Source organism: Trachinotus anak, unplaced genomic scaffold, assembly GCF_046630095.1.
Source record: "Trachinotus anak isolate AG129_WGS33_773 ecotype Australia unplaced genomic scaffold, CSIRO_AGI_Tana_v1 ptg000024l, whole genome shotgun sequence".
Classification (NCBI taxonomy): domain Eukaryota; kingdom Metazoa; phylum Chordata; class Actinopteri; order Carangiformes; family Carangidae; genus Trachinotus; species Trachinotus anak.
In genome coordinates, this window is record NW_027273875.1 from 11906570 (window position 1) to 11932363 (window position 25794).

Below are 25794 nucleotides of genomic sequence, written 5' to 3' on the forward strand. Positions count from 1 at the left end.
CTCAAAAGACATGAAAACGTTAGAAGCAATAACCTGTGCCCTCTACAATAAACCACCATACTTTATAGGCTTTTTGTTTTACTTCATTATCACCTACATCTCCTGTGGTTTAACACTTCACTGCTCCTGTGCTCAACAACATATTATTTTTATATGCTACTTGCAAACACCTTTTCCAAGTCTGTATTTTGTTCTAATTACTGTGATCAAGGCAGCAATATCCACATTTTTTATAAGTTCAGGGCAATGCATTCATACTTTCCTATAGTAAAGAAACAGGGAGGCTGTTATCTACAACTGTCCTGAACAAAGCAGAGAAAAAAAATACATATAGAAAGAACCACAGAGCTGTTTGTGGCCTGAGGTGCTTTATCAACAGCCTCTCTCCCCCTATACTCATATATAAGTCATGAAGAAGGTCTCTTAAGTGTCCTCTCAAATCCCCTCCTGTATTTATCACAACTCATCTCCCCAGGCTACCTGACGGTGACAGATTAGGGGGTCTCTCATACAGCGTTAGAGAACAAAGAGGCAACACGAGACACCCCTTTACTCCCCCGCAGGCATCCAGCAATCTACCTCCACCACACCTCGTACAAGCGTCCGCTGGGTGAGGTCGTACAAAAATAAAATGCACTGTCTGGAAATGGGTGTTAGTCCGTTGCCCTCTTCCATAGTTTAGAATATAAGATGTGCATAAATTTCAGAAAATAACCATAAAGCGGTGTGAACTGTCTCGTATACGTCAAGTGATGGGATGGAAATTAGAGACTCTGGAAATCCTGATGCAGCCACATGTCATGATGTATTCTCATAGAGCCATGAGCTAATTCATCTGTTATGCCAGTAGTGATTTCACGCTTAATCCACGTTAAGAAATCAACATAGAAGACATCTGTAATGAATAAATCATCCCTTCAGCTTTCAGACCTTGTGCCTATTATGGCTCGGCGCTGTCTCAGCCCTCTCCCTTAGAATACCATTACAACACTGTCCAACGACACAGTAATTAAAATCCACACGGCTGCCCCACCATCTCATAGTCCACAAATAAAAATGTCACAATCCCCTAAGCCTCCAAGGCTTAATAAGGTGTCAGACATGCAGAGAACATCTGGCTTTTTACAAGTCAAAATGAACAGAAGGAGGGGTCGCCAAATTATTCTTCTTAGTGCAACATCAGCAGAAAAGCCACAGAGACAGACAGAACGTAGTGGAGATGATTTGTTTCTCCCCCGACCCTCCACAGGCTCAACCCTAAGAGCTTCCACATAATATAACCCTTAATCTTGTCAAAGAAAATTGCATATGCACACAAGCCCCTCAACCCCCTGCCACTGTAACAGCAACAACTTAATTTGTGGTCTAACACAACAGACATACACAGTCAGAGATGGTTTTACTGAACCTGCTTAAACATCTTAAACCACATCAGTCATCATGTGAGGAAGACACACTCAAGTGCTTACACATTGCTCCCACATCCTCCTTTACACAACTCTGCTTTGCTTATCGACTACAATCTCATTTCAAATAACAAATTGAATTTCTCCTAAAACACAAATGTTGTGTTCTTTGTTGGTTTCATTGTCAACACAGTAACATGTACAGAAGACAAGGAAAATTAAACCAACACTACAATGGAGTCACATAGCATCTAGTTATCATGGCTGCATCTGTGTAGTGGATTAAAAACTGTGGCGATCCTAGAGCCCCACCCCCATTTGCAGACTATTGACAAATGCTACAATTTACAGATGTTTCCTGAATGCCTCACATGCAGACAGTGCTAGCTATAGCACACATCATTAGGGCCCCACTTGGTTGCTTTTGGGGTCCTGAACAGCAGAGTACTGTCCACCATACAGTGATGCTCTGTATGGCATCTTCAGGGAAGGTTTAAGGGGTGTTACAATCACTATTGCAAAATGTTCCAATATAAGGGGCCATCAGTGGCCCCTTTTCCCCTTTAGGGCCCCAAGTGTTTGCCTGGTTTGCCTCTCCTGACGGTGCGCCTCTGATTAAAAAGCATATGTGACTGAGGTCAAACTGTCCTTTGTTAAGTGGAGCTTTGTTAAGAACAATCAAAGTGAGCAAATGACAAACACAGGCAATACCATTCAGCCAATTTCATTCTACAGATTGGACTGACCTCCCCAAACCACTTAGCCAGACAAGCAAGTCCCTAAAATTAATTGAAAAAATTCATCCCACCAGCCCCACCAGGGCCGTGTTGCCCCACTTGATGTTGCCAAAAAAAAAAAAAAAAAAATCACTCCTCCTACTCCATCATTGTCATCACTGAAGCCAGCATCTCATCACCCGGAGCTAAAGCGATAAAAGGCTGAAATATTAACCCAGATCAATATTAACCCAGACCAATACTGTCTCCACCATGGAGACAGTATTGGGAATTCCCTTCACCTGTATCCCCAGTCCAACACACTTATTTCACTTACTTTAATGGAAAACCATCCTAAATGCCTGAACACTATCACACTTCTGTCTACACAGGAATCCACAGATCGTTGATGGGTTTGAGTATTTGACTGTGATGTTACAAAATATTGATTGCACTGGGGGTTAATATTACCTTTAAATTACATTACTCTTCAATACATTAGCATATTATTTAAAGGCAACAATCAAAACAAAGGAAATCAACTGAACTTAAATCAGTCTATGCTGTGCAGATTATGTGATATCCTGAACTAGAGGTGGGCTTAGCCACAAAGTAGACATATCTAATGTATTGAGAATAACATAGGGCAGACCAAGCTTGGAAGATAGTTTCTACACAACAGAATACTTAACAACACACACATACACACACACACACACACACGCACACGCACACATATACACACTGTCTAGGACAGGACAGAGGGTCTAGACAGTCAATAAATCTCTAACAACACTTGCACTAGTCAAATAACTAAACACTACCACAATGCTCCGCAGCAAACCTTTACAAGTCACGTTCAATCAATGTACATCTGACACAGGCACTTCTGTAATAAAAGGCCAGAGTGACCTTTCTTGACATTCAGTGGGTCAACAGAATGAGCCTCTTTTTCCTCCTCCAGGCAGAAAGCATTTCCCATTGTGAGATGGAGCACAGGTAATCATGGGTTTAATTTCTCCAGCAGTTTGGGACCAGGCCCAAATGAAATGTCACAGACAGCAGAGAGCTGTTGGAGGTCTCTAAATATCTACCAGCTTCAGTGCAGGGGAGTGAATGTAAACACAACAGTGCTTTATAACAGCTTTATTCACATTTCTAACTTCACCACAGCAAATCAGTGCAAAGGTGAGCACCACTTGCTTGTAAATGCCTAATGACCTGCTCTACAGTATACAGTATATTCTGAAGGGCGGGGTGATATGATTTCAAATCAACATCAAGATTATTGCAAACTTTTACCTTGATTACGCTTAATGAACGATCACTTTAGCACATTGGTATCTCTCTTTTTTTGAGCCAGGCACTCTTCAACAATGTGACTGTGTACCACTGTCTGCTAGTTGTGTCTGATAAGACCCAATCAGGAGGCAAGGCAGGTGTCCGCATCATCGTTTCCAGAAGTCTCAGTTTCTACCTGTCCAGACTACAACACAACCCCAGAGCTGAACTAAATCAGGTCCAGCAGCGTTTAGGGGCTTGAAAACTCCAGAGTAGTGTGGACACCAGGCATAAATGTAGCAAAAGTGATGCATTTTAAACTAAAACTATTAGTCTGGACGTAGACTGAGGCTCAATGTTTGCACTCATGTCATCCATAATGCCAGTTTTGCTTTGAGAGAATGCAGACTGGACAGGGTGGAGGCACGTGACTGAACATGAGGTAGTATTTTTTAAGGGGATGGTTCATGAACACACACACGCACTACATGAGCAGGTCGGTGAGAGGTTCTAAATGTTGGTTTTTATACTTTTACAGGTAACTGTCCAGCCCTAACACTCTGTTCATCCCACATAGAGTACATGGAGTGGAACTGATACCTGAAGTTTGTGACCCCATGCTGCAAGTGAATGCGACAGTGAACACAATGTCTGACCCTCGTTCCACAGAGAGTGAACCTCGGCCAGACAGCAGCCAGACAGACACTGATGTTTGGGTTTGGAGATGGTGGGAGACAAATACTCCAGAGCTTCCTCTCTCACTGCCCTATCAATTATTCACAAGTCATAACGTAGTTTGGCCAATAAAACATGCTCTTATATGCATACGCACACACACACACACACACACACACACACACACACACACACACACACACACACACACACACAAAAAACCCTGAACCTTCTAGCTAAAAAACCTCATGCAGAACCAGCAACAGGAATCTTACTCAGATGTTTATTTCATTTACACATATCTAAAAACAAATTTGTTTTACATGCCATTGCTCAAAACATCAAGTGTTGTGACTTTTTAACCAGAACTGCAACAATTAGTAGATTCATTGATTAACTGATTTTTAAGACAAAATTCTCTGGTTGTAGCCTCTCCAGTTTGAGGATTTGCTGCGTTAATCCGTTTTATCTTGTTGTAAACTAAATGTCTTTCAGTTTTGGAACTGTTTTTTCAGACAAAACAAGAAATCTGAGGATGTCACCTTGGACTCTGGAAAACTGAGATGGGCATTTTTCACCATTTTCTGATGTTTAATGGACTAAATGATTAATCAGTTAATCAAATAATAAATAATAATCGCAGTCCTATTTTAATTATTATCTATTTTAAGGATTGATGTAGCAGAATCCAAATCATAAATTATCCCTCTTCCCATCATGTATGACCTGAAAAATACTGTGCACAGTACAGTGTCATGTGTTTCTGCAACAAGATAAATGGACAGAAAATGACACAAACCTTTACAGAAATGTGTAAGAATATGTTTTTTTCCACATACATCAGCATCATCATCACCACCACCTTCATCTTAACTACTATAACTCACTGCACAATTTAACTTACTATTATTTAGCACTGTTATGTTTATTTATTTGCCAGGAATTAAAAAGATCCATAATAATCATGTAACTGAAGACAAAAAAAAATAAAATAAGTGAACTGTTTTAATCAAACCTTAAATCAATCTTATAAATGCCTGTCTAACACAGGAAGGTCCATCATCACATGCTGCATGAGAAGCAGAACTATAAGTGTATAAGTTGTTCAGACTCTACCCAGATGTTCAGAACACTTCCTCTCTGAGATTCGTGATTAGGTTCAGAAATTTACAGGCCAAGTTCTGGTAAAACCTGACTGTCAGATCAGACACACCGCTCCACTTTCTGTTCTTCCACAGCTATTAACTGGGTCAGTGGTGACCTATAGGGCTGGCAACAGTGTGTCAAACTCTGCATTTAGTAATAGATCTGTCCCAAACCCTTTAACCAGTGTAACACACAGATTTAAGTACCTCAGAAATAATTCAGTGCCTACCTTTGTCTGTCTGTGTAACTATTGATTCCCTGGTAGATGCATATAAATACCTACTGTACACAGATAATCCATTTCTATAACATACAGATGAACACAAAGCCTGTGCTGTTTCACCACTGAGCCTTCAGCTCGCCTAAAAAGCATGTCTGTGATTTTTGGGAGCAAAGTCACACGTACACAGACAGAACATTTCAACTCCAACCATGTTTCCTTTATATTCTGATAATAACCTTCACTCGTTTCTATTGACGAGAGCAGCTGTAAATGAGCACAGAATTTGAAAACCAGGCCTTTGCCGCTGCCTTTTACCTTGAGAAATCTGACTACACTTGTTACAGAGCGGCTTCAATAGTGTGAAACAGCTCTCCAGAATTTTTGCTGAGCATCAGTTATTCCTTTATATCCACAGCAGAAGAAATGACATGCTGACAACAAGATAACAAAAGCCTATATTTACAGGCTATAGAAGCACAGCTGACAACAGACTGAGTGATAAGTACTTTATTATTATTATATTTTACAAGGCAGGAAATGTCCTTTCTAACTGGATGAACTGAGATACTGTAATAATGAACAGCAGCAGCCCATATACAATATAAAAAAGAGTAACTTTAGTGTGTAGCCAGAGCTATAACATCCTTGCACACTGTCACACATTCTCCAAAGTGAAACAGTCTGGCCAGAGAGTCCTAATGACTCCAGAATAATTGTTTTCATTGCCAGACTTGGCAGCAGCTGGAATTATATTGTGTGAGGTAAAGGTACCAAGAGTCTTGGCCACTGCAGAGAAAGTAAATAAGTCCATGGTATCACTGCATTACCACTGTTGTGAATTATTTAGAACTACACTTTTTTTACAAAACTAGAGTGAAGCTAAACCCGGAACGGACGTGTTTCCACTGGTACAACACTGAAAAAAGGCCACTTTCAGATGATCTCAGACTGTTCCCGCCTGACCTGAGCTCCTTAATGTCCTGGGCTGTAACAGAGCAATCCAGACAGAGTAAATATAAGGGTATCAGGTAAAATAACTGTCTTCAGTGGAGTGATTCTGCTCATTTCTTCGTACAGCAGCTCCATTTGGAACTCACACTGTGTGACCACAGCGATCATTAGACAGGCAGCCATATGGTATCCAGACAGGTGCTAAAGAGCGTGGATCACAGAGGACCACACAGTCAACATACTCATTAGCCTCCATGCCTCTTTCTTCCATGAAGTGCAAAGACAGACATTGACAACTGCTTTACACATTTTCCCTCAAAGACAAGTAATTTGCATAATTGTTCTAAATGACAGATGCAACAGTAGCTACTGTAAAACTAATACCGGACAATTTGTTCATAAACATAGTCGTCTTCATTCTAACGCACTTGAACACTGAAATTAAATTATTTAAGATTCACTGTTCATTGTCTCTTTTCGGCATATGGCAAAACAGAGTTTAAGAATGAATGAGTAAATATCAAATATGAATAAAATAAATATTAACATCCTGTATCATTCATGTCCTTACTAACTTGTTTCATGTCAGTAGATGCACGCATACCTACCACTGCACCAAAATGTGGCAGGGCGGTTACATGTAAGTCAGAAATAAGCACTCCAGTGCCCTCATGTATTTTGGGTCAATAATAGAGGGTGTGCATGTCCTCTCAGTGAGTCTGCTGACAAACACAATGTTTGATTTTGGCAGACAAATCTGTTCTTCACTTTGTGCAAGAACCCATGCACACTGCAATGGTGAAAATAATCATAGGGTGAAAGGTTAACCACTACTTCTCCCATGGGCAGCCTCTCCACACAGTTTCAGAAGGGACATATTTAGAAATTTAAAAAACTGTTTATATCTTAAAAGATGGCAAACTCATCAGTTGTTTATACAAATAGAGACAGATAGGGATAGCTCTGTGGGCTAAGCCACACTGGATCATGGAGATCTGATGATTAACATCACCTACACAGTAAAACCAGCTGTCTTTCTATATATTCCATTTATAACACAGCCACTTCATGTGGGGGTTTTGCTGAGCATGAGCGCAGTTTCATCCACTCTCCCTCTGCTGTACAATACCTGCTCAGCCCCTTGCAACATTTTACTCTTATTAAAAAGGACTACACAGATTCATTACAGTCTTATAAAAATGCATACTGTCGTACTAGCACAGATACACACACGCATACATATCCTTGTTTTACTATATTTGTGGGGACCCATTATTGATTTAACGCATTCCCTGGCCCCTTCCCCTAAAGTTAACCATCATAACTAAATCCCTACCCCCCTACCCCTAAAACCAAGTTTAAACCAGCTAACAGCACCTTCCAACTGAAGGGGTTCATAATTTTTGTCCCCATAAAGCTGTCAGATCCCACAAGTACAGCAAGCTTCGGGTTTTTGGGCCTCATGAATAGTAAAACAAGCTCGCCACACACACATACACACACAAACACACAGTGATCAATTATTGGTGGAACTAGTGACAAGGAAACAAAACAATTGGTTGTGGTACCCCCACTGCAAATAATGGTGTAATTATAAACAATAATCTAAGAGTGACAACCCCCACTGGTCTGAAATGGCCAAATAATCATTTCTAATGCATCATTAAATACTCCCTCTAAGCGTCTGTGGCCACAGACCGTCTCCCAGGTTGTGTGTTGACAGTTCATTAGGGGTTTTTACCACACTGTGATTGTGGTGATTGGGTAATGAAGTGGTGGGGGTGGGAAAGACAGCAGGCAATGTTGCACACAGATTACTACCTTGCTTAGATGATGAAATCCTGTCTCAGCTAAGGACACATTCAAACCATCGAACAAAGACAAAATGACTGAGGTTTTAAGAGCTACTGGTTAAATATGCTGTAGTAGCTTCTCCGTAGTAGCAGCTATAGAGAAAATTTGACCCACAATGTCCATTCACTATTAGCTGGAAATTCTTTCTCAGCAATATGCTGTATGATTCAAACAAACTAATGACCTAATTCTAAATTAATCTAAGAAGGACCATAATCTTATACTAAGGTGGAAATGAGAGTGCAGGCAAACACGAGACTAAAAGTTTGTTCAGAAAGGCAAACACTGCAGCAGGTTAAATGAAAGGCAGGTCAGCATGACCCATGTTGATTTTGCTGCCTTCATGTGTTGCTCTTCATAGTCTAGGATGAAGACACTGTACCATCTGTTTTTCTTGCTGATGTCTATTGATGTAACCACTCATATAAACATCATACTCGGCTTATTCATATGTTATTGGCAAATTGCAAAGATGCTTTTTGTTAGTTAGTCTGAGTAATTTAAGAAAGTTATTCTGACAGTGCCTTCCATAGATGTCTCTTATTGTACCACCTATATGAGCATCCATCAGTCATGAGGAATCCTCATGGGTTCCCTATTGATTTTCAACTGGCTACCATTAAGTGGATATTCTGTCCTAACAGGATATTCAGAGGTGTGAAATTAGGGACTAGGTCATTATAGGTCAGCGTGATAGCTGCCAACTCTCTGATTCTACAGCAGCACTGTCCCAGATAATGTGTCAAGAAAACATGCTGCCTACACAAGTTCAGTGTGACATCACTGTAATACAATACAATGATAATCCAACGACCTGTTTCAATTCACTCCTGCAACTTTAAGATTCCCTTGCTCTGTATATTTCATAGAATATGAAGAGGCAAACAATATATAATGGTTTGCAATGTGAAAAGGGTCATAAAACCACAACCCTGAGTAATGGGTTGAAAATGTCCCATAAAAAATGGTTTGTTTTGTTTTATTGAGAAGACTAGTGATGCTATGATACACTATTCTATGTCTGTTACTCTGATTATAGTGGGACTATAAAACACCTCTCACAGCCTCCAGGCCCAGACATCTTCATGTCAACCATCTTGAATGATTGCGGAAGACACAACAGATGTTCCACACTTACCTTTCGTATCCCTTCCACTTCAAAACCATTCAGGTTTGCATACAGCGAGTGGTGCCTCTTTCCTAATAATGATGTTGAGGTGACATTAGCCGTGGTCGGGACTGCCTTGTCCAAGAGCCCATGGTGCGTATTAACCTGCTCTTCTGTCCCCCTAAACTCCGGTTGTTGTCGTCCAGGGGCTTCCGCCTCCTCACGGCTCTCCATCTCTGCGTGTGCCGGTGCAGGCTCGGGCTGCTCAGGCCGAGTGCACAGGTCATACATCACTCTCAGTCAAAGTCAAACAGCGCAGATGAGATCAATATGACCAAATGAGGTGCCCAGCCAAGACCAAGCCATCACGGGCTTTTCATTTGCTGGAGGAGAATAACACAGATCAGCTGTGGCAGGTCGACTTCAGAATAATAAAGATGTCACTTTCCTCCTTTTCTCCAACAGTTTATAAGCAGGAGTGTTTTTCACAGCTGAGGTGAAGTGTCTGAAACCAAGCAAAGGACTCTTTTTGCCATGGGTGTCACTGACGAAACACATGAATTTGTAAAACACTGTACAGCGGAAGTTTAAGCTGACAAAAATGGCACTAGTGCAACAGTCAGTGTGCCATATCCGAGACAAAACCAGTTACATATAAACCAGGAGTTGTAAAGTACCTCCTACCTCTCTGCACAGTGACGTTTTCCAAAATGAGGACAATCAGCTCTAAAGGGATATTAAATATTTTCAGCCTTGGCTTCTCACTGTAATTTGATGAATGTCATCGTCCTGGTAGCATTCTTCAGCATGCTGTTGTTAGTATTTATCACCGTGTAGCATTCAGATTCAGAGTCCTGCTCACTACGTTGACATAGCCTGTTTCTTCATGCTTTACCGCTCTGCCGTCTGAGGCGGTTTTTCATAGCTGCTTGTCCAGATATTGATAAATAACCACTGCTCCAATTCTTATCCTACATAATGCAGAAACGTCAGATGTAGGCCCGACCGAAACAGCAAACAAGAAGAGACGTGTGATGCAGATAAAATAAAATAAAAAACAGAAAGCGTTTTAACTAACAGGTCTCCACTCCAGTTCCCATTCTCTCAGTATGGCTGAGATGTGGGTGGCATGTTGACTCTTGAGCTGTGAGTCTGTCCTCATTGATGCCGCTGTGTCAAATAGCATTTTATCCAGATGCTATAAGACTCGACAGGGCTGCTTAATCCCATCTTGGTTACAGCGCCATAAAGGTGAAGAAAGAGGACGAAGGGAAAAATGTGTGTGTGTGTAAGACGGTGAGTGTCGCTGAGAGGAGGGGGTAGGGAGGACTGCTTCAATCGCCCTATCACAAAAAGGCAGGCTTTGAGACGGGGCCCAATCATTACCGTGACTAGAGCTCGTTTCCATGGAGATGACGCTGGAATGATGTTGGCTGCCTATTGATTGTTCAAGAGGCAGTACACACTGCAACATGGGGAGGCTGCAGGAGGCAGGCAGAGGAACAAGTGTGTCCAGTCCAGACTAATTCAAATGTTTTACCGCAGTTGTCCAAGATAAAAACACATTACGTCTGACAAGGTGATGAATGCTACACATATTTCACAGACAGACTCTAGAAAGACAGAAGGTCTGATGCTGCAAAAGATAAGATCTGTCACAACTTAATGTTGGTTTATTCAGCCTTCCTGCCCTCCTCTCAACTACAGGAGGTACTATCAAGTACTCCAGCTAATTGTCTATCAAATGAGCAAGACAGCCTAATAAATCCCCTTAACAAGCAGCAGCCTGAATACAAGCCAAGAAGGGGGGTTTGTCAAGTTATTTGGGATGGCATCTAGTTAAATCTACTTGACAAACTTTACACCATTTAAAAGCTCAGTAAACCATTTTACGATACCAATATGTAGCAGTTGCTTATTTTATAACAGGCATGTATAAAAAACATTAAAAAATATATAATAATAAAAAATATAATAAATAATAATAATAAAATAAATAAGATAGCAAAAAATCTTTTTAAAATAATTAATAAATAAAAAAAGTAATTTTTTTACCTTGTTAATCTCTACAAATAGGGTTAATTATTATATTATTATGCAGAATAATTCTGACTCTTTAGTATTAAACTCCTGAGTTACCTTTAAGAAACAATTAAATTCATGATTATCTATAATCAGAAGGGATCAAGAGAAGGTGGTAAGCTATTTTCAGGCTTGTGCAAATAACTGGGGCAGTTGTTAAGGAGTTAAATGATCATATGAAAGCCTTAAGGTGCTTGAGACATGGTTACCACTGCATCTGCCACTGAGTGACAGTGATGTTCTGTATTTTGAACAGGCAACAACAGGGTGAAACTCTGATCCTACTAACAACCTGTACCATTCACTATAGAGTGCTGTTATCCATCTACCCCAATGCCATCATAAGCAAAGGAAATGATGACACAATAAATGTATGGTATAATTCAGGAAACTCCTGATAATTTAGTTCCTGCATCATTTTTCCTCGATGTGGTTTCTGTGGTTGCCATGGTCATACAGCAGGCCACAGTGAGCAAGCTGGGATGCACCTATCCAACTTTGTCTACCCATATTGATTCTGACACCTAAACTTAAAGAGTATTTTATGCTTTCTAGCACTGACCTGACAACAGTGCTCTTGTTTCTGCATTTAAAATCTGTATACCTCACTGCTTGTGGGACTCAAAGTACCTTCTGGATGGAGGGAATAATTCTATACACATTAGGAATGGGACATAGATAGACATTTGTTAACTGGTACACATTTGATAAAGTGGTTTGGTTATACTTACTACTGTCATTTAGTTTTTTAGGCAATTGCAAATAGATGAATATACATTCTCATCTGGCTATTCTATGAGTAGTTTATTAATTACATTTCCAGAAAATTTCTCTCTAAATCTCTGAACACCTCTAATCCAGCCTATTCCAACTCATCTACAGCAGATCAAGAGTAGTTGGTAGTTTAAAAATTAGTGACTTCTTTGCTGCAGCCATTAAAGGTCACAGAAAACCCATAGCTGGGCACAGGAAAATTTAAAATAGACGCCTTTGCCTTAATTTTTATAATTGGCATTTACTGTTGCTGATATTAATGTAATGCCAGTGCAGTCAACACTAAAGCTGTCACATTTAGTATGGCTCAGTCTGAAAATGAAAGTGTTCCAATATGTTCACTCAATAACTGAGGGAAAAGGGTTTGATTTCGACTGACAGCCTAAAAACACAAGGAGCCCAGACCAGACAGATCAAGCTCATACATATTCCCTGTGTCTCTCAGACACAAGCTTCTTATTTTGCGCTAACACAGCATTTCAGTTCTTTCCATTATTAACTCCAGCGTGCTCACAAGACCGTGGCTTTAGTAGCCTAAAGACTGAAACCAACCCTGGCATAAGCTCCAATGAACAGTATTTCTCTTCTGCTTCAGCTCCTTTCATAATTCAAATATATACCCTGATTGGGAACAGAAGTGCTGACAGCAAAACAGCTGAAAAAGAACAAAATATGTGAGATTAAGGCTGCACACATGGCCACTGCCACCAGTAATTTATCACATATTGCACACACACAGCACACACACGCTGAATATAAAAATCTCACTGAGCACAAAAGCTCAGCATAAGTTAATGCAGGTCAGACAGCATACTGTCTGTCCATCTAGCCATTTAGCCAGGTCCATCATGGCTCAGTGGTATCGACATCCTATCACACTGACATATTTTGACAGAGCCTCCCCATTTGGCTGTTGGTCAAATATATCTCACATGAAACTGTATCCATAAATTAAGACAGGGTGAAAAATGAACAAATGAACAAATGAACAAATCCAAAAATACAAGTGCAGGACTCTATCCTCCATTAAATTTACTCTTATCTTTGTGAAGCCTTAGATTTTGGACAAACCTCATCAAATTTATGATAAATGTGTTTATCCTGATGAAGTGAATGTGCACATTTCCTATGTACAGTGTCATATTTAACATTTTTATGGCACAAACATGTTATTTAGAAACACAAACTTGTCAGTGGAATGAAAAATTTGGACTGTTTGTGTTGCAAACAAATATACAGCTGCTACTATGAACAGCAGTGGTCACCCTTCTCACACACTTGAAAGACAACTAACATGATTAAAAGAAATAGGCACGAGCCAGTCCATATTTGTTTTGGTTCACCTCAGTGCCAGTTTCTGTAATAACAAAGGTGGTGCCTTGGTGCTGTGCAAGAAAGTGGGCATTGTTGTTCAGACACTGTTGAAACTGTGATTAATTATTCATTTTCCTCCCAATGCAAACTTGATGCAAAATTTAAGAGACCAAAACACACTGACCCACTTCTGCCACTCAAAAACGGAGAGCATCCACCACCAACACATGGCAACCCCTCCTCGAAAGAAATTCACCATCATCTGTTTTACACCGCAGCACACCAATCACATTAAATGCTTTTTATATAAAAACTTCATATTGGCAAATAAGACGGCAACATAAGCCAGTGTTTCGCTCTCCTGTTTTGTTGTATAACAGTGTTTGACTGAGTGTGTATAACCGCTATGAAAAAAAAGACTCCTGATGGAAATTTAACAGTTTCTGTTTTGTTCTCCATGTTTCTGCTGCTGGCTATGCAACACTGCTGCCTTTTTACAAAACTGTGTATAGTATAGTAGTATATACTGTGTTGATGAGGTTATGTTTAGACAATCATAAGCCCCACCTATATTATATGTGTTAATTTAGAAAAAAAAAATGCATTAATTTTCTAATTATTATTAGAAGCTATTAACAGGCAGTGTTTCTCAATCTGTGATTTGAAATTCACAGAGGAAGGAAATACATTCAACACAGCGCATTTTGGTGAGTAACAGTTTACATAAATGTAACTTTGTGTTTATATGTTGTGTCAATGTGATAAAAAAGAAAATCTCTGCAGGGCACCTTTAAGCAAACACAGGAAAGCTAGAAGTGTTTTCCTTTAAATCACAGGGAAAAGCTGAAAGATATATGTGTCCTGTTACTTCTTTCCCCAGACCAGCCACTACATCTGCAGCACCTACCTAAGGTTTATCATAGAAATACAATGACCGGAAATCCAGTCATTTCCAGTCAAATGTACTGGTTATAATGTGATTTACCATCCTGATTTGGCCTAAAATCATTTTCCTCTAAAACAAATGTGCCATATATTGTAGTTTATATAAAAACAATGAAAAATATCTTATTGCTATAAACCATTCAGTGATTCATAGTCTGAGTGCAGGACGACCATGAACAAGTAGTGTAGTAGACTTATACACCAAAGTTACTACCAATATGCAGCATATATTCAGTCTTCATTCTGAATAAACAACCACTGAAAATGTGGAAGAATTAATTGGAAATATGAAATATCTTACCTCCATGTTTCTGTCCATGCATTTGGAGGGCGATGACTTGTCTGACCCAGAGGACTCAGTGCAGCAGGGGGGCTGGTCGTCCCAGCCTGCATGGGGAGTGCTGTTAGGGTGACAAATTTTCAGAGAGCTGCTCCAACAGGTGTCTACGACTGCAGCAGTGGTGCAGGGGTCAGCTGTACACAAGTCCCTGCCTGAAGGCTTCTTTTGCTGATCTTGTTTGGTGTTTTTCTTAGATGAGTGGGCGGCACTCTGGGATCTCTGAAGTGTCTGGCAGGAGTTATCACTGGCTTTCTGAGTTGTTTTTCTTGAGAAACTTTTAAAGATGTAGCTGTGGTGTCCTGCTCTTTGCCTCCTCTGCAACAGTCTTCCGTGGGCCTCTAGCAGGTGGCAGAGGAAGATGGCTTTTTCTAGCTCAAATTCCTGTCTGTGATGCAATTTATAGACTGCCTGCTCACCATTTATCTCCTCATACAGTGTCAGCAGCAACTGCTCCAGCTTTGTGTATGTTTCTCCGCTGCACAAACAAAAAGCCTCTTTCCCTGTGGACTCAACCTTACTGCATCGTCCAGCGTCTTTAATGTTCACCTCCTTAGCCAGCAAACGCCAGGGTCTGTCCTTCTGATACCCACGCCGTGCCGTCAGCTCCCTCACTGCCCTCTGTTGCTCTCTCTCTGCCTCTTCTCGCAGGCGCCTCAGCTCCACACAGAGGAGTTTGTGGGCCCACTGTGTTCGGTTCCTCTCCGCTTCCAAGTCAGCACGCAGCCTCTCAAGCTCTCGTCCATAGCCCGTCTGGCTCTGGCACAGTTTCTTGGATGACAGTTCCAGAGGGTTATCCCTGTCTTTCCTCATGATGGCTCATTCACAGCACAACATGCGACGAAAGGCAAGACACGTTCATTTCTAAAGAAGGGCCATGCAACAGAACTGAGGGGAAGTGCAGGTGGATGATGGGTGGTTATCATACATGCAGCATGCAAGTACCACACCAGGTCACTGGCCACTGGGAGGATGAAACGGTGGAGGATGTGAGAGAAATTGAAAAATGGTAAGTTTTTATTGTTTTAGATGAATGCGCTAACATGAAATGCAGTGTTTCTAGCATGGTGAAAGCACGCATGATGATACCCTCTCTCTGTTAGGAGGATTCAGAAAAAAAGCTTATGGTAGCACTCAGAACAGTTGTAAGAAAGCAAGCACAACAAACACACAAAATAAGTCCTGTGATATTTTTGTTATAAATGGACAGAGACACAATCTATGTGCAGTGAGGAGCCAAGAAATCAGTGGTGATGGCTGCCTGTGTTAAGTCCAACCAATATACAATTTGACTGTTTATATGGATGTATCAAATAGCACTTTACAAACCTTACCATGACTGTGTTTATACTTGATATACATTTGTTTTATCTAAACCTGCCTTAATGAACAGATGCCAGCACCGTGTGATCATAAAAATAAACTGTCACGCCTCAGTTTACTGAGTCAGAGATACGATTCATGGCGCTTCTGCCTGGGAGCAGGAGTCTGCCCTTCATCTGAGGATGCAACAGGTGAAGCGGTGATCTCCCAGTGAAGCAGCCCTGTCCCGTCAGCTTTCGTTACCGTGGCCGGTCTCACCATCACTAGCCCAGTTTAACGGTGCCCATATGGGCGGCGCTGGGTTCATGTTACAGAGAGGATGGGGACTTCTTCGGTTAATGGCTAATTAATTATCTTACTGTAGCAAACTATTACATAAATATAAAGTGATGATAAACAGACAACGCTATCTGTTATGAGTCTGGAGGATAACGGCGCTGTAACAGGTCCTGACTAGCTAACTACGTTGTTAGCCACTGTTAGCTTACCGTTAAGTTTTCTAGCTGCAACTTGTATCACACTCACCTCTCAGCGGACTCAGCTGTTATATTTAAGTTTCCATCAATGGAGTCATCCTCTTTCAACCAACATACTTTTGTCGACATTAAAAGTAGCTGTCCAGCGTCACGGAGACAGCTACTGTTGGTTGTTAAAGGTCCATAAAGCCATGCAGGCAGAGTTGTGTTTATCTGTCAGGCAGCAGCGTCTCCCACACACAGGCTGTGTCCGGCGTCACTCTGCTGGCCAGTCCAGGAGCAGTGCTGCCTTTACTTACGCTTCGCCCTCACCTCATCAGTTAAACACTTGCCTAATACTGAATTGGCGTGTCACGCACTTAAATGACTAAGATTACCTACATATACATATATGTATATATATATTTTTTTCAAGGGCTACGGATCTACATCGTTGTGCAAACCACAGAAAGAAGAGAATAATGTGCATTGGTCAAAGTTTTCAGTCGTGTAGGATCGTATCTCTGTAGAGTTGTTGTTGCATCGAGACCAGTCCTTCTAACCGATTTTTCCATTGCCCCTAAACTCTAAATGTCTATTCTTCCTAACTGTTTTATTTGAGTTGTTTGTGTGCGTTTCGACAATAATCTCAATATCACCAACAGTCCTTGAAGGCACCATAATCATATATTCCAGCCAACTTGTGTGAGATGGAGGACCACTAGTGGCTGCAGGCTGCTAGTGCTGAATTTGCCTGCTCTCAGTGGGGTTTATAATTAGAATCATTTTTTAAAATGTATCTTTAAAAAAAAATGTTTTGATTATTTTTCCATGTAACACATTCTCCTAAACCAATAACTGATGTTGAGCTCAGTGGACAGAGGGTCATGCAAGTCATACAAGTTTTCTCTTTTTTATTTTTTTGTTGTGATAAATTCATCATCCAAGTGCTCTTATCATTGGCCAGTAGGCTATATTTTTATGTCCTCTGGAGAAGAATACATCTTATGAAACCAGTATAATTACATAGTCTGAGAGGAATACTGTAATTAATTATTTTTTAAATTTTATTATTTTTATGCATATCCAATGTTATGATTCATTTTTCACAGGACAAACTCCATTTAGCTGCTTTGGTTCTAGGTTCCTGGTATTGTTCATGCTGGCTCTCTGTCATCCTGCCATGTCTTATGGAAAACATTTAATACAACACAGCCACTGTTAATTTTACAGCCTAAGTAAAACTTGTGCATTTGCTGTTTGAAAAGTCAAAATATTTGCTGTGAATAAGTGAAAGTGGCCCAATCTATGGATTCCAGTGTTCCCATAAATTCTCAGAAATATCTATCATACCTACATTCATACATTTAGTGGGAGAGGATTACCTGTGGTGTGTTGAAAAGGACATTGACATGACATTGACAAAACATCAGTTGTGTCACAGTTTTGGATAACAGGGAAGAGGCTACAGCAGACCTGGCTGAAAATGAGTTTACACAATCAAAGTTCAAAGTCAACTCACTGAGATTACCGGCAGGCACACCTAATGTAAAAATCATAGTATTAAGACAGGAAACCCACAACAGCTCACAAGACAGATAGAGATATGAAATAAGAAGAGGAAATGTGATTTTTTTTTACTTAACTCAAGGACGGTAAAATAAAGAACACAAAGAACACAAGCAAATTATGATTTCCTCTATTACTATCATCACAATGTTGCAACCAGCCCACTGTTATTGTTAAATCCTTCATTCAAACAGGTGGTCCCATTGAGTTTGGGGTCCGTTATTCAAGAGAGACCTGTGTACAAAAACAGACTTTTGTAGTTTATACATAGACAGACACATGAATTACAGCTTTTTTGTGCATAAACAGGAATGCATGTTGTTTAATATGATTCCTGGGACTTTGATAAAATTCCTCCTGAGATTTCATTATTTGGCAAAGGCAATGATATTGAAATGTGTAAATCCTCAAAGGTATGTACATACTTTTTCAATATCAAGTTGCCAAACTTCATCAAAGAGGCAAAGCTTACCATGTCTGATCACCGGGTGGCATTTGTGTAGACAGAGAATTGGACGCTTACTCAATATTTTTGTAGCAAGCTGAGATCCATCTTAAGAGCACTGCTCAAAACATTCACTTTTTCCTCTGAATTTTTGTCCTTATGTTTCCAGGACACGTTAATGATAAATCTTTTTTTTTTTTTTTTTTACAATCATCAGCAGTGCAAGTGGATCAGTTGAGAGCATCTCTAATGGTTTGTGTTCACTGTGAGGTTGAAAGAGACAGAGGTAGACAGACAGAGAGAGATTAAGCATACCTCCCTCTCTGTTATCAGGGTGTCCTTGGGCCGCTCCCTCTCTCATTCCCATCTCTATCTGCTCACGTGTGGCACACTGTTGGAAAGAGGCAGGAACAGACAGAGAGGGAGAGCTGATGCACTGCAAAATCCCTATTCTTACAGCTGCTTTAATCATTTAACACGTTTTCCTTCTAACAGGCTGCTTTACCTCTGCAGTGATGGCACTCTGTAAGACATAGACGTCCTTGCAAATAAATAGCAGTCTTGTTGCTTCATTGTATATCTGCCTTTGTTGTGATCTGTGCATCCAGTATTTACCTACAGTATACAATATACCTTTGTTGAGCTCAGACTCACTTCTGGACACATCTCTGTCTGCACACTTCTTACATCTGCCCAATCTCAGTCACACTGAAGCCACGCACATGACATGAACATAGTTCTGTAGCTATATTTCCATATACAATGTGTTCTGGCTCATGTGGCATCTGTATTTTCAAACACATCTGTCCACCATGTGTGAGTACGAACACCCCCCCCCCCATTTGTGTTTCCAGATTAACTTCTGTATATCCCTGTCTGAATTTTAAAATGCAACAGTGCCTGTGCACTTTCTGACATACTAAGTGTATATTTATCATATCTCCAATGCAGTTCTTATGACATATGAAGGATCTATAAAGTGCTCTTTTGACACCAGCTTTAAATCTAGAATACATATTAATTCTGTAATTTCTACTGAAGTAACATTTCAAATAAGTTTGCTTTCATTCACACAAGCCAAATGCCAGCTGCAGGTTCAGTGCTTTCTAACAGTCTTTTATTTCCAAGACATTTGAGTCTCAATTTATTTATTTATTTTTTACGATAACTTATCGCACTTCCTGTTATGCAATGGCACAAATGGGGCAAAAACCTTTAAATGATAATCTTGTACAACACTGGTATTTCCTTACCGTTTTTAAAAAACACAATACCCTCAAGGTTATGTAATACAGCAGCAACACTTTTCAACCAAAGTCTTTAAAACAAACACGTCAGATCAAGTTTATTTATAGCACATATTTCACACATAAAGCTCACTGCTTTCACTTATTTCTAATTAAGGAGTTTCAGAACTTTATTGCATCAGAAGAAATAATTTAAAGTCTTAACATGTGATTGATGGCGGTGAACTGTGTCACAGTTTTCAACACCTGAGATGAAGAATACTTCCTGTCTTCATGACCCACTTGAAATAATTGTCCAGGACAAAGGGGTGAGGATGTCATGTCTCACTATCTGTGTCAAGTTCAAATTCAAGACCGTCATATTTAGGGAACAAAAGCATTTAGATAACTCATTTCTAACTCAGACCTGGGCATTATGACATCTCCGATCAGGTAATCTACCTCTTGCAGTAGTCTGCACCATTAGAGTTATGTAAAATAGACTCCAACAATATGCACAATAGCTGACCTCACCACCAAATCATCACCTCACTAACAAGGCATCTATTCCAGAAACTTCATAATGCCCGGCTGAGAATGGCCCATTTGCTCACATTGTATGCGTCTCTACTCAGAAATTCAGCTGGGAGAAGAAGAGACTGGTCTTCCTTCAGCCTTTTCTTCCTTTGGGCCTTTTGTTCAAACAAGTTACTGAGCTACAGGGAAAACCGTCACTGTGTGTGTCCACAAAGCTAACATAAGCTGATCCCACAAAAATTCGGTCACCAACATGAAGGAGGAAAAACAAGTAGTGAGAAAATAATGTATCTGACAAAGAGATTCTTCACAGAGCACTTGAAAAGACAGGGGTAGAGGGTGGAGGGGGGTTAACTCACTGTCACAGGTCAAGTTTGTACAGCAGCTAATCACTGCTGACCATCTCCTCATCATTGTACGTCTTAGCACGGCTGGGAATCCTTGTCCTATGTGTTTTGAAGTGTCCAGTAACACGTGAAGCCTCCAACACATGCTGTGACAAACTGGGAAAGGGACGTCTTCTGTATACTATATATCCGCTGTGACTGGGTGCTGCTGAAGTGCTGCTTTGTCTACGAGGAGACATCAGCAAAACATAAATAAGGTTTTTAAAAGATTATTTGATGTTGTATATATATATATATATGTGTGTGTGTGTGTGTGTGTGTGTGTGTGTGTGTGTGTGTGTGAAGTTATTGCAATGCAGAGTTTTCTAAATTTGTGCATGTGTAATTTTCAAGTAAAGAATTAACTTGTTTTCCACATGAGACATTTCCACAGATTTACATTTCACAGTTTTACTGTTTTATTTTCTGTTAATGTTATGACTTTAAAGCATCTATGATCTGCATTTTTATATCATCAATGAATCACATGACTACTTGTATGTGAAAGTGGATGCTCACAGAAACAAACCCACAGAGAAACATCACCCGAGCTGCAGCTCCCCTCAGCTACAGGGAGCATTTTAGCCTCTTTCAGCTGATTGTTTTGGTTTTACAGCCACAACGTTAATGTATTGATCCACTCTCACCCAAAAATGTGGATATGCAGCGTCAGTGGGCTCCCTTCACCTCTTCAATTCTTGCACATGTACAAATAACTGAATAATAACCAAAAACATGCATATTCAGTGGTTATCATAGTAGTCAGTTATAACCCTTTTTATATCATGTTTTAATCAAATATTTTGATTTCTTAGAGAGAGAGAGAGCATTATTGAACATTACCTCCTACAAGAGGCCTTCATTTTTCTGGTCTCTGCACTGAGGAAGAGTCACTATTGTCCATAATAAACAAATGATTAAGACGAAAAATTGAATGGGTTTTGTCTTGGTCCATGTCCCATCCCTTCACCAAGTTTGCTGCAAATCGATTAGGTGCTTTTAGTGTAATCCTGCTGACAAACAAGACAAAGAACTAAACAAACAAACAAAAAGGAGTGAATAGAGAACCTCTTTGATGGAGGTAAATAGCTAATAAATGGCTACCTTCTACCTGGTACTAATGCCTCACTGCAGCCACTGCACTCGGTGCTATATAGTTTTCATTTGTTTCCAAATTTGATCCATTGTCATGTTCATATTTTTCAACCTCCTACTGTGAAATTAAACTTATTTACTGTTGACTAGTTCTTTGGTAAAGGAAATGGAAAGACAAAGCTTGTACATGTATAGCTTTGTCTGTTACGTTTTCTCAATCCTATCCTGAAAATTAGCTCAGTGCAACAGAATCCCCATATTTTGACTCGACCAGGGATTCAGGTACCGCCGCAGTAGGGAGCCCTGAATTGGTCCGAGAAAACCTTAACAATGGCCATGGACAGCCTGCACGTTTCTCTGCAGCTCAGGAGGGATTAGTGTTTGGTAGCAATTGCTATGAGTCAGCTGCACAATTCAGAGAGGCCCCAGGCTTTTCCTCGTGAGGAGACATGCAATTCCAAGAACTATAGAATATTTTGTATGTATGAAATATAATCACACTGACACACATTAAGCTTCTTTCTAGCCCAGAGGAAAGGCCTTTTGGAAACAAATAAACAAGACAGAGTGCAGGAATTCATGGATTGAGGAGTTAGTGCATAATACTAAGGAATAATATGTATTTTAAGGGATGTACTGTACATGCTGAGGTTGAGCTCATGCTGGTAACACATGAATATTATAGTAATCTTCGAGTCAGTATATTGTTCTTTCAGCTGAAGAGAGGGTTTGGAGATGCTATGGAAACTTTTGAAGGGGAAATGCAGAAATGCACCATACAGACCCCACACTGAGCATAACTGTATGTCTTCTGACAATTATTAAAACAAAATGCTGTTTAAAGCTGCATCCTGCCAAGTTATCCATGTTGAAATTGCCTTGTCTTTTCACTCCACGGGGCTTGATCCAGTAATGTTTGTCAGTCACCAGTGTGTCTGTGGCACTAAATGAAGTGTAGATGATTTTTAAAACCTCCAAAACTCTCAGAGAACTAATGTTTATAACTTTCTAATTCATTACCTTCATTGCCTCATAATCGCACAGTCTTTTGCTTCTGTGCGGGATACACACACACACACACACACACACACACACACACAGGACCTAAGCCACAGCCTTGTCTCCCTCTGCGAGTGTGTGCAGAGATGAGCAGGACCGCACCTTCTCTGAGCGCTACCTGAAACTGGAGATGCAGGGGTACCAGTGAAGGGTTAGCTTTCATTGTCTTTGTCCTTTTTTTTTTTTTTTTTTTGCCCCTCCTGCTTCTTTTAAGCATAGACCAGTACAGGGCGTTAAAATATTACCATACAATGCTCTGGTATTTGATGTTTTTACGTAATCCCAGCCACTGAAGCCAGGTACTTATAGCCAAGCAGGGTTCAGGAGATGAAAGACCTAAAACACGTAGCGCTGGATGCTCTGAATTTCCTGCCTCCATTTCTACACAAAGTTTCTGTGTTTTCTGTGTGACTTGTGGAATTAAGCTGCCTGCTATTCAAAGCTCTGAGGACATTTTTTTAGAGCTTGTTTTGTGGGAAAGAAACTATTTTATTTTTATTTATTTTTATTGTGGCTGAAGATAATTACTTTCACACCAGGTATGTATTTTTTTTTTTTTTTTTTTAATAAGATACCAGGTTGATTTTGCTTATTTATTTTCTTTATTTAATTATCATGCTCTTTTTCAACATGGACCTGTGACAAATTGGTGGGTAGTAATTTAAATCTTTTACTGTTACTGAAGTTGTTCTCTTTATAACTCTACAGTTATCACTATGTGAGGAAGTCGACCCTCTGAGACAGAGGTTAATTAATGTTCATGTTGCGCAGCATTAACATTATATATGCCAAATGTTTTTATTCAGTGAATTATTGCTTTAAATTCAGTCTATTATTGATCAAGGGCATTTCCACATTTTCCAGATGGTTTTTTGTTCTGTTATATTTTGTCACATTTCACAAAATCTTAACAGCAAAACAAAGACATTACCCATTAAAGGCTATGGTCAGACACACATGCTGACAAATGTATTGATTCTGTTTCAAAGTCTCTCCATTAAATGGCCTGACAGTGTTGTTCTCTGGTCCATCTCAGACATTAAGGGGTATTTTTGTGGGGCCAAGATCTTTCAGCTATTTCTCAGCACAGGGAAGTGAGAAGGGAGGGGAAGCAGAGCCGACACAAAAGGCAACATTATTCCCCAGCGGATCTGCGCTACATCCTACCATGAATGGAGTATTGAAAAACATAACATTGGGGACTAGATTATTTTTCATCCCTCATAACTGAGCCATTTGTCCCAGAGTTTCGAGTGGTTTGTTGGTACAGTCTGCAAATGAGACAGCCTTGGTTCTCGAGCGCTGTGCTGGTGTTAAAATCCCCACCTCCCAATTGGACGCACAATAGCTTCTCTGTGGGCCTCCGGCCTTCTGCGCTGCACCTACAGAGACAAAGCAACAGGCCAGTGAAAATGGACTTAACTGTCCACAGTTGTTGCGTTGGCTTTTGTTTCATGGTGTCAGGGCACTAATGTCTCAAAATCTACCACAGAGGCTGAGTGACAGTGTGCTAAAGTCACCCCCACAAGCTGGAGATGACTGTATGTGTACTCTACAGTGCCCCCCCCCCCCCCACTCCTCCTGCTCTCCAAGGAGACGAGAGGCGCCCCTGCGGTGTCATCAGGTGCCTAAGCGTTTTGGAGGGTTCTAGTGACAGATTGCAGGAAGCAGCGTTTATGCCTGACGATGGGGACCACAGAAAGCAGAAATGTCTTTTTGTGCCCCCTGGGCCCGGAATGTCCACTATCTCGAGGGGCCAATATCAAATTCTCCTCTCATCATCCCCTAATACACATTCCTGTGTAAGGTCAGGGGGAATTCTGCATGAGCACAGAGACAAACAACCCAAGACTGAACCACACACTGTGTGTCTCTTAACAACGTGCTTAACAACACGCTTCAACTCATTACAGGGACATTCATGCAAGAAGAATATGTGAAATTTGGGAGTCAGTCATTCTAATATCCCCATGGAAATTTTACAACACACTCTACTGCTTTTATCTGTGGCAGTATATGTTGAAAATATCACTTTTTATGTTTTTCTTTTTTTTGTCAATTACATCCTCACACCTCACTATATTTTAACATTGTCTCAATGTGAATACACTTGCGGTATAAATAAATGTCATTCATCCCCGTTTCTCAGCTGTGAAGAATGAAGGGTATTCAGTGTCGGTCACTTTACTATCTAACACTGATTATTGAGTGATCGTCTGTGAATCCCAATATTCTCTGTCTGGGGGAAAATCCCCACCACACAGGTGCCTGCCTCTGTCTGTAACACAAGCCTTCCTCAGCTGTAGATGATGCTGGTAAGCTCGGACGTTAACCTTCTTCAGTGTAACAGACCTCACCCTGATTCTCTTGTTGCAGCCTCCGTTACCTGCTGCCAGGTCGGTGCACGGCAGCCATTTTGTGCTTACCAAACAGTGATGTAACTTGACTCCCTGTCCCTGGTGTTTTATTGGCAACTAGTTGGTGGCACTTGCGGAAAACCAGGGCAACAACACACCAAGAAGTGTTTTTATGCCAGGAGAACTTCCTCCCGGCTCTCGTGTGTCCATCTGGAGTGATGCACATCACATGATCTGTGGAAATGATTATTTTGGAGCAACACGTTCCCCAAAGCCTGACCCCAGACTCCCATCAATACACACTACAGCACAATAACAATAGCTGCAGGCTCCATCAGAGAAAACAATCCAATACTATAATTAGACTACTCTGGAGCAGGACAAATATAGTGATTGCGTTGTAGTAGTAGATAAGTGTCCACAACACCCTCGTCTACTACATTTACAAGTGTGTTCACATACAGCTAAGGGCTTTGGGAAGCCTGATGAGAGAGAATGAGAGTGTATCACTGTGTGTGTTGCAGGCGGAT

At 40.5% G+C, this 25794-nt stretch overlaps 1 protein-coding gene across 5 annotated transcripts in view; it reads right to left on the reverse strand.

The window, feature by feature from the left end:
• Positions 1 to 16879, reverse strand: part of LOC139607763 (RIMS-binding protein 2) — a 61458-nt gene extending 44579 nt beyond the window's left edge. For all 5 annotated transcript variants that reach the window (XM_071460941.1, XM_071460942.1, XM_071460945.1 and 2 more), the window contains exons 1-2: positions 16661 to 16879; positions 14777 to 15776 (exon numbers count right to left, since the gene is read on the reverse strand). In XM_071460941.1, coding sequence (XP_071317042.1) covers positions 14777 to 15625 — 849 coding nt within the window. In that variant the 5' untranslated portion in view covers positions 15626 to 15776; positions 16661 to 16879. The remainder of the gene's footprint in view (positions 1 to 14776; positions 15777 to 16660) is intronic.
• Between the last annotated feature and the right edge of the window lie 8915 nt (positions 16880 to 25794).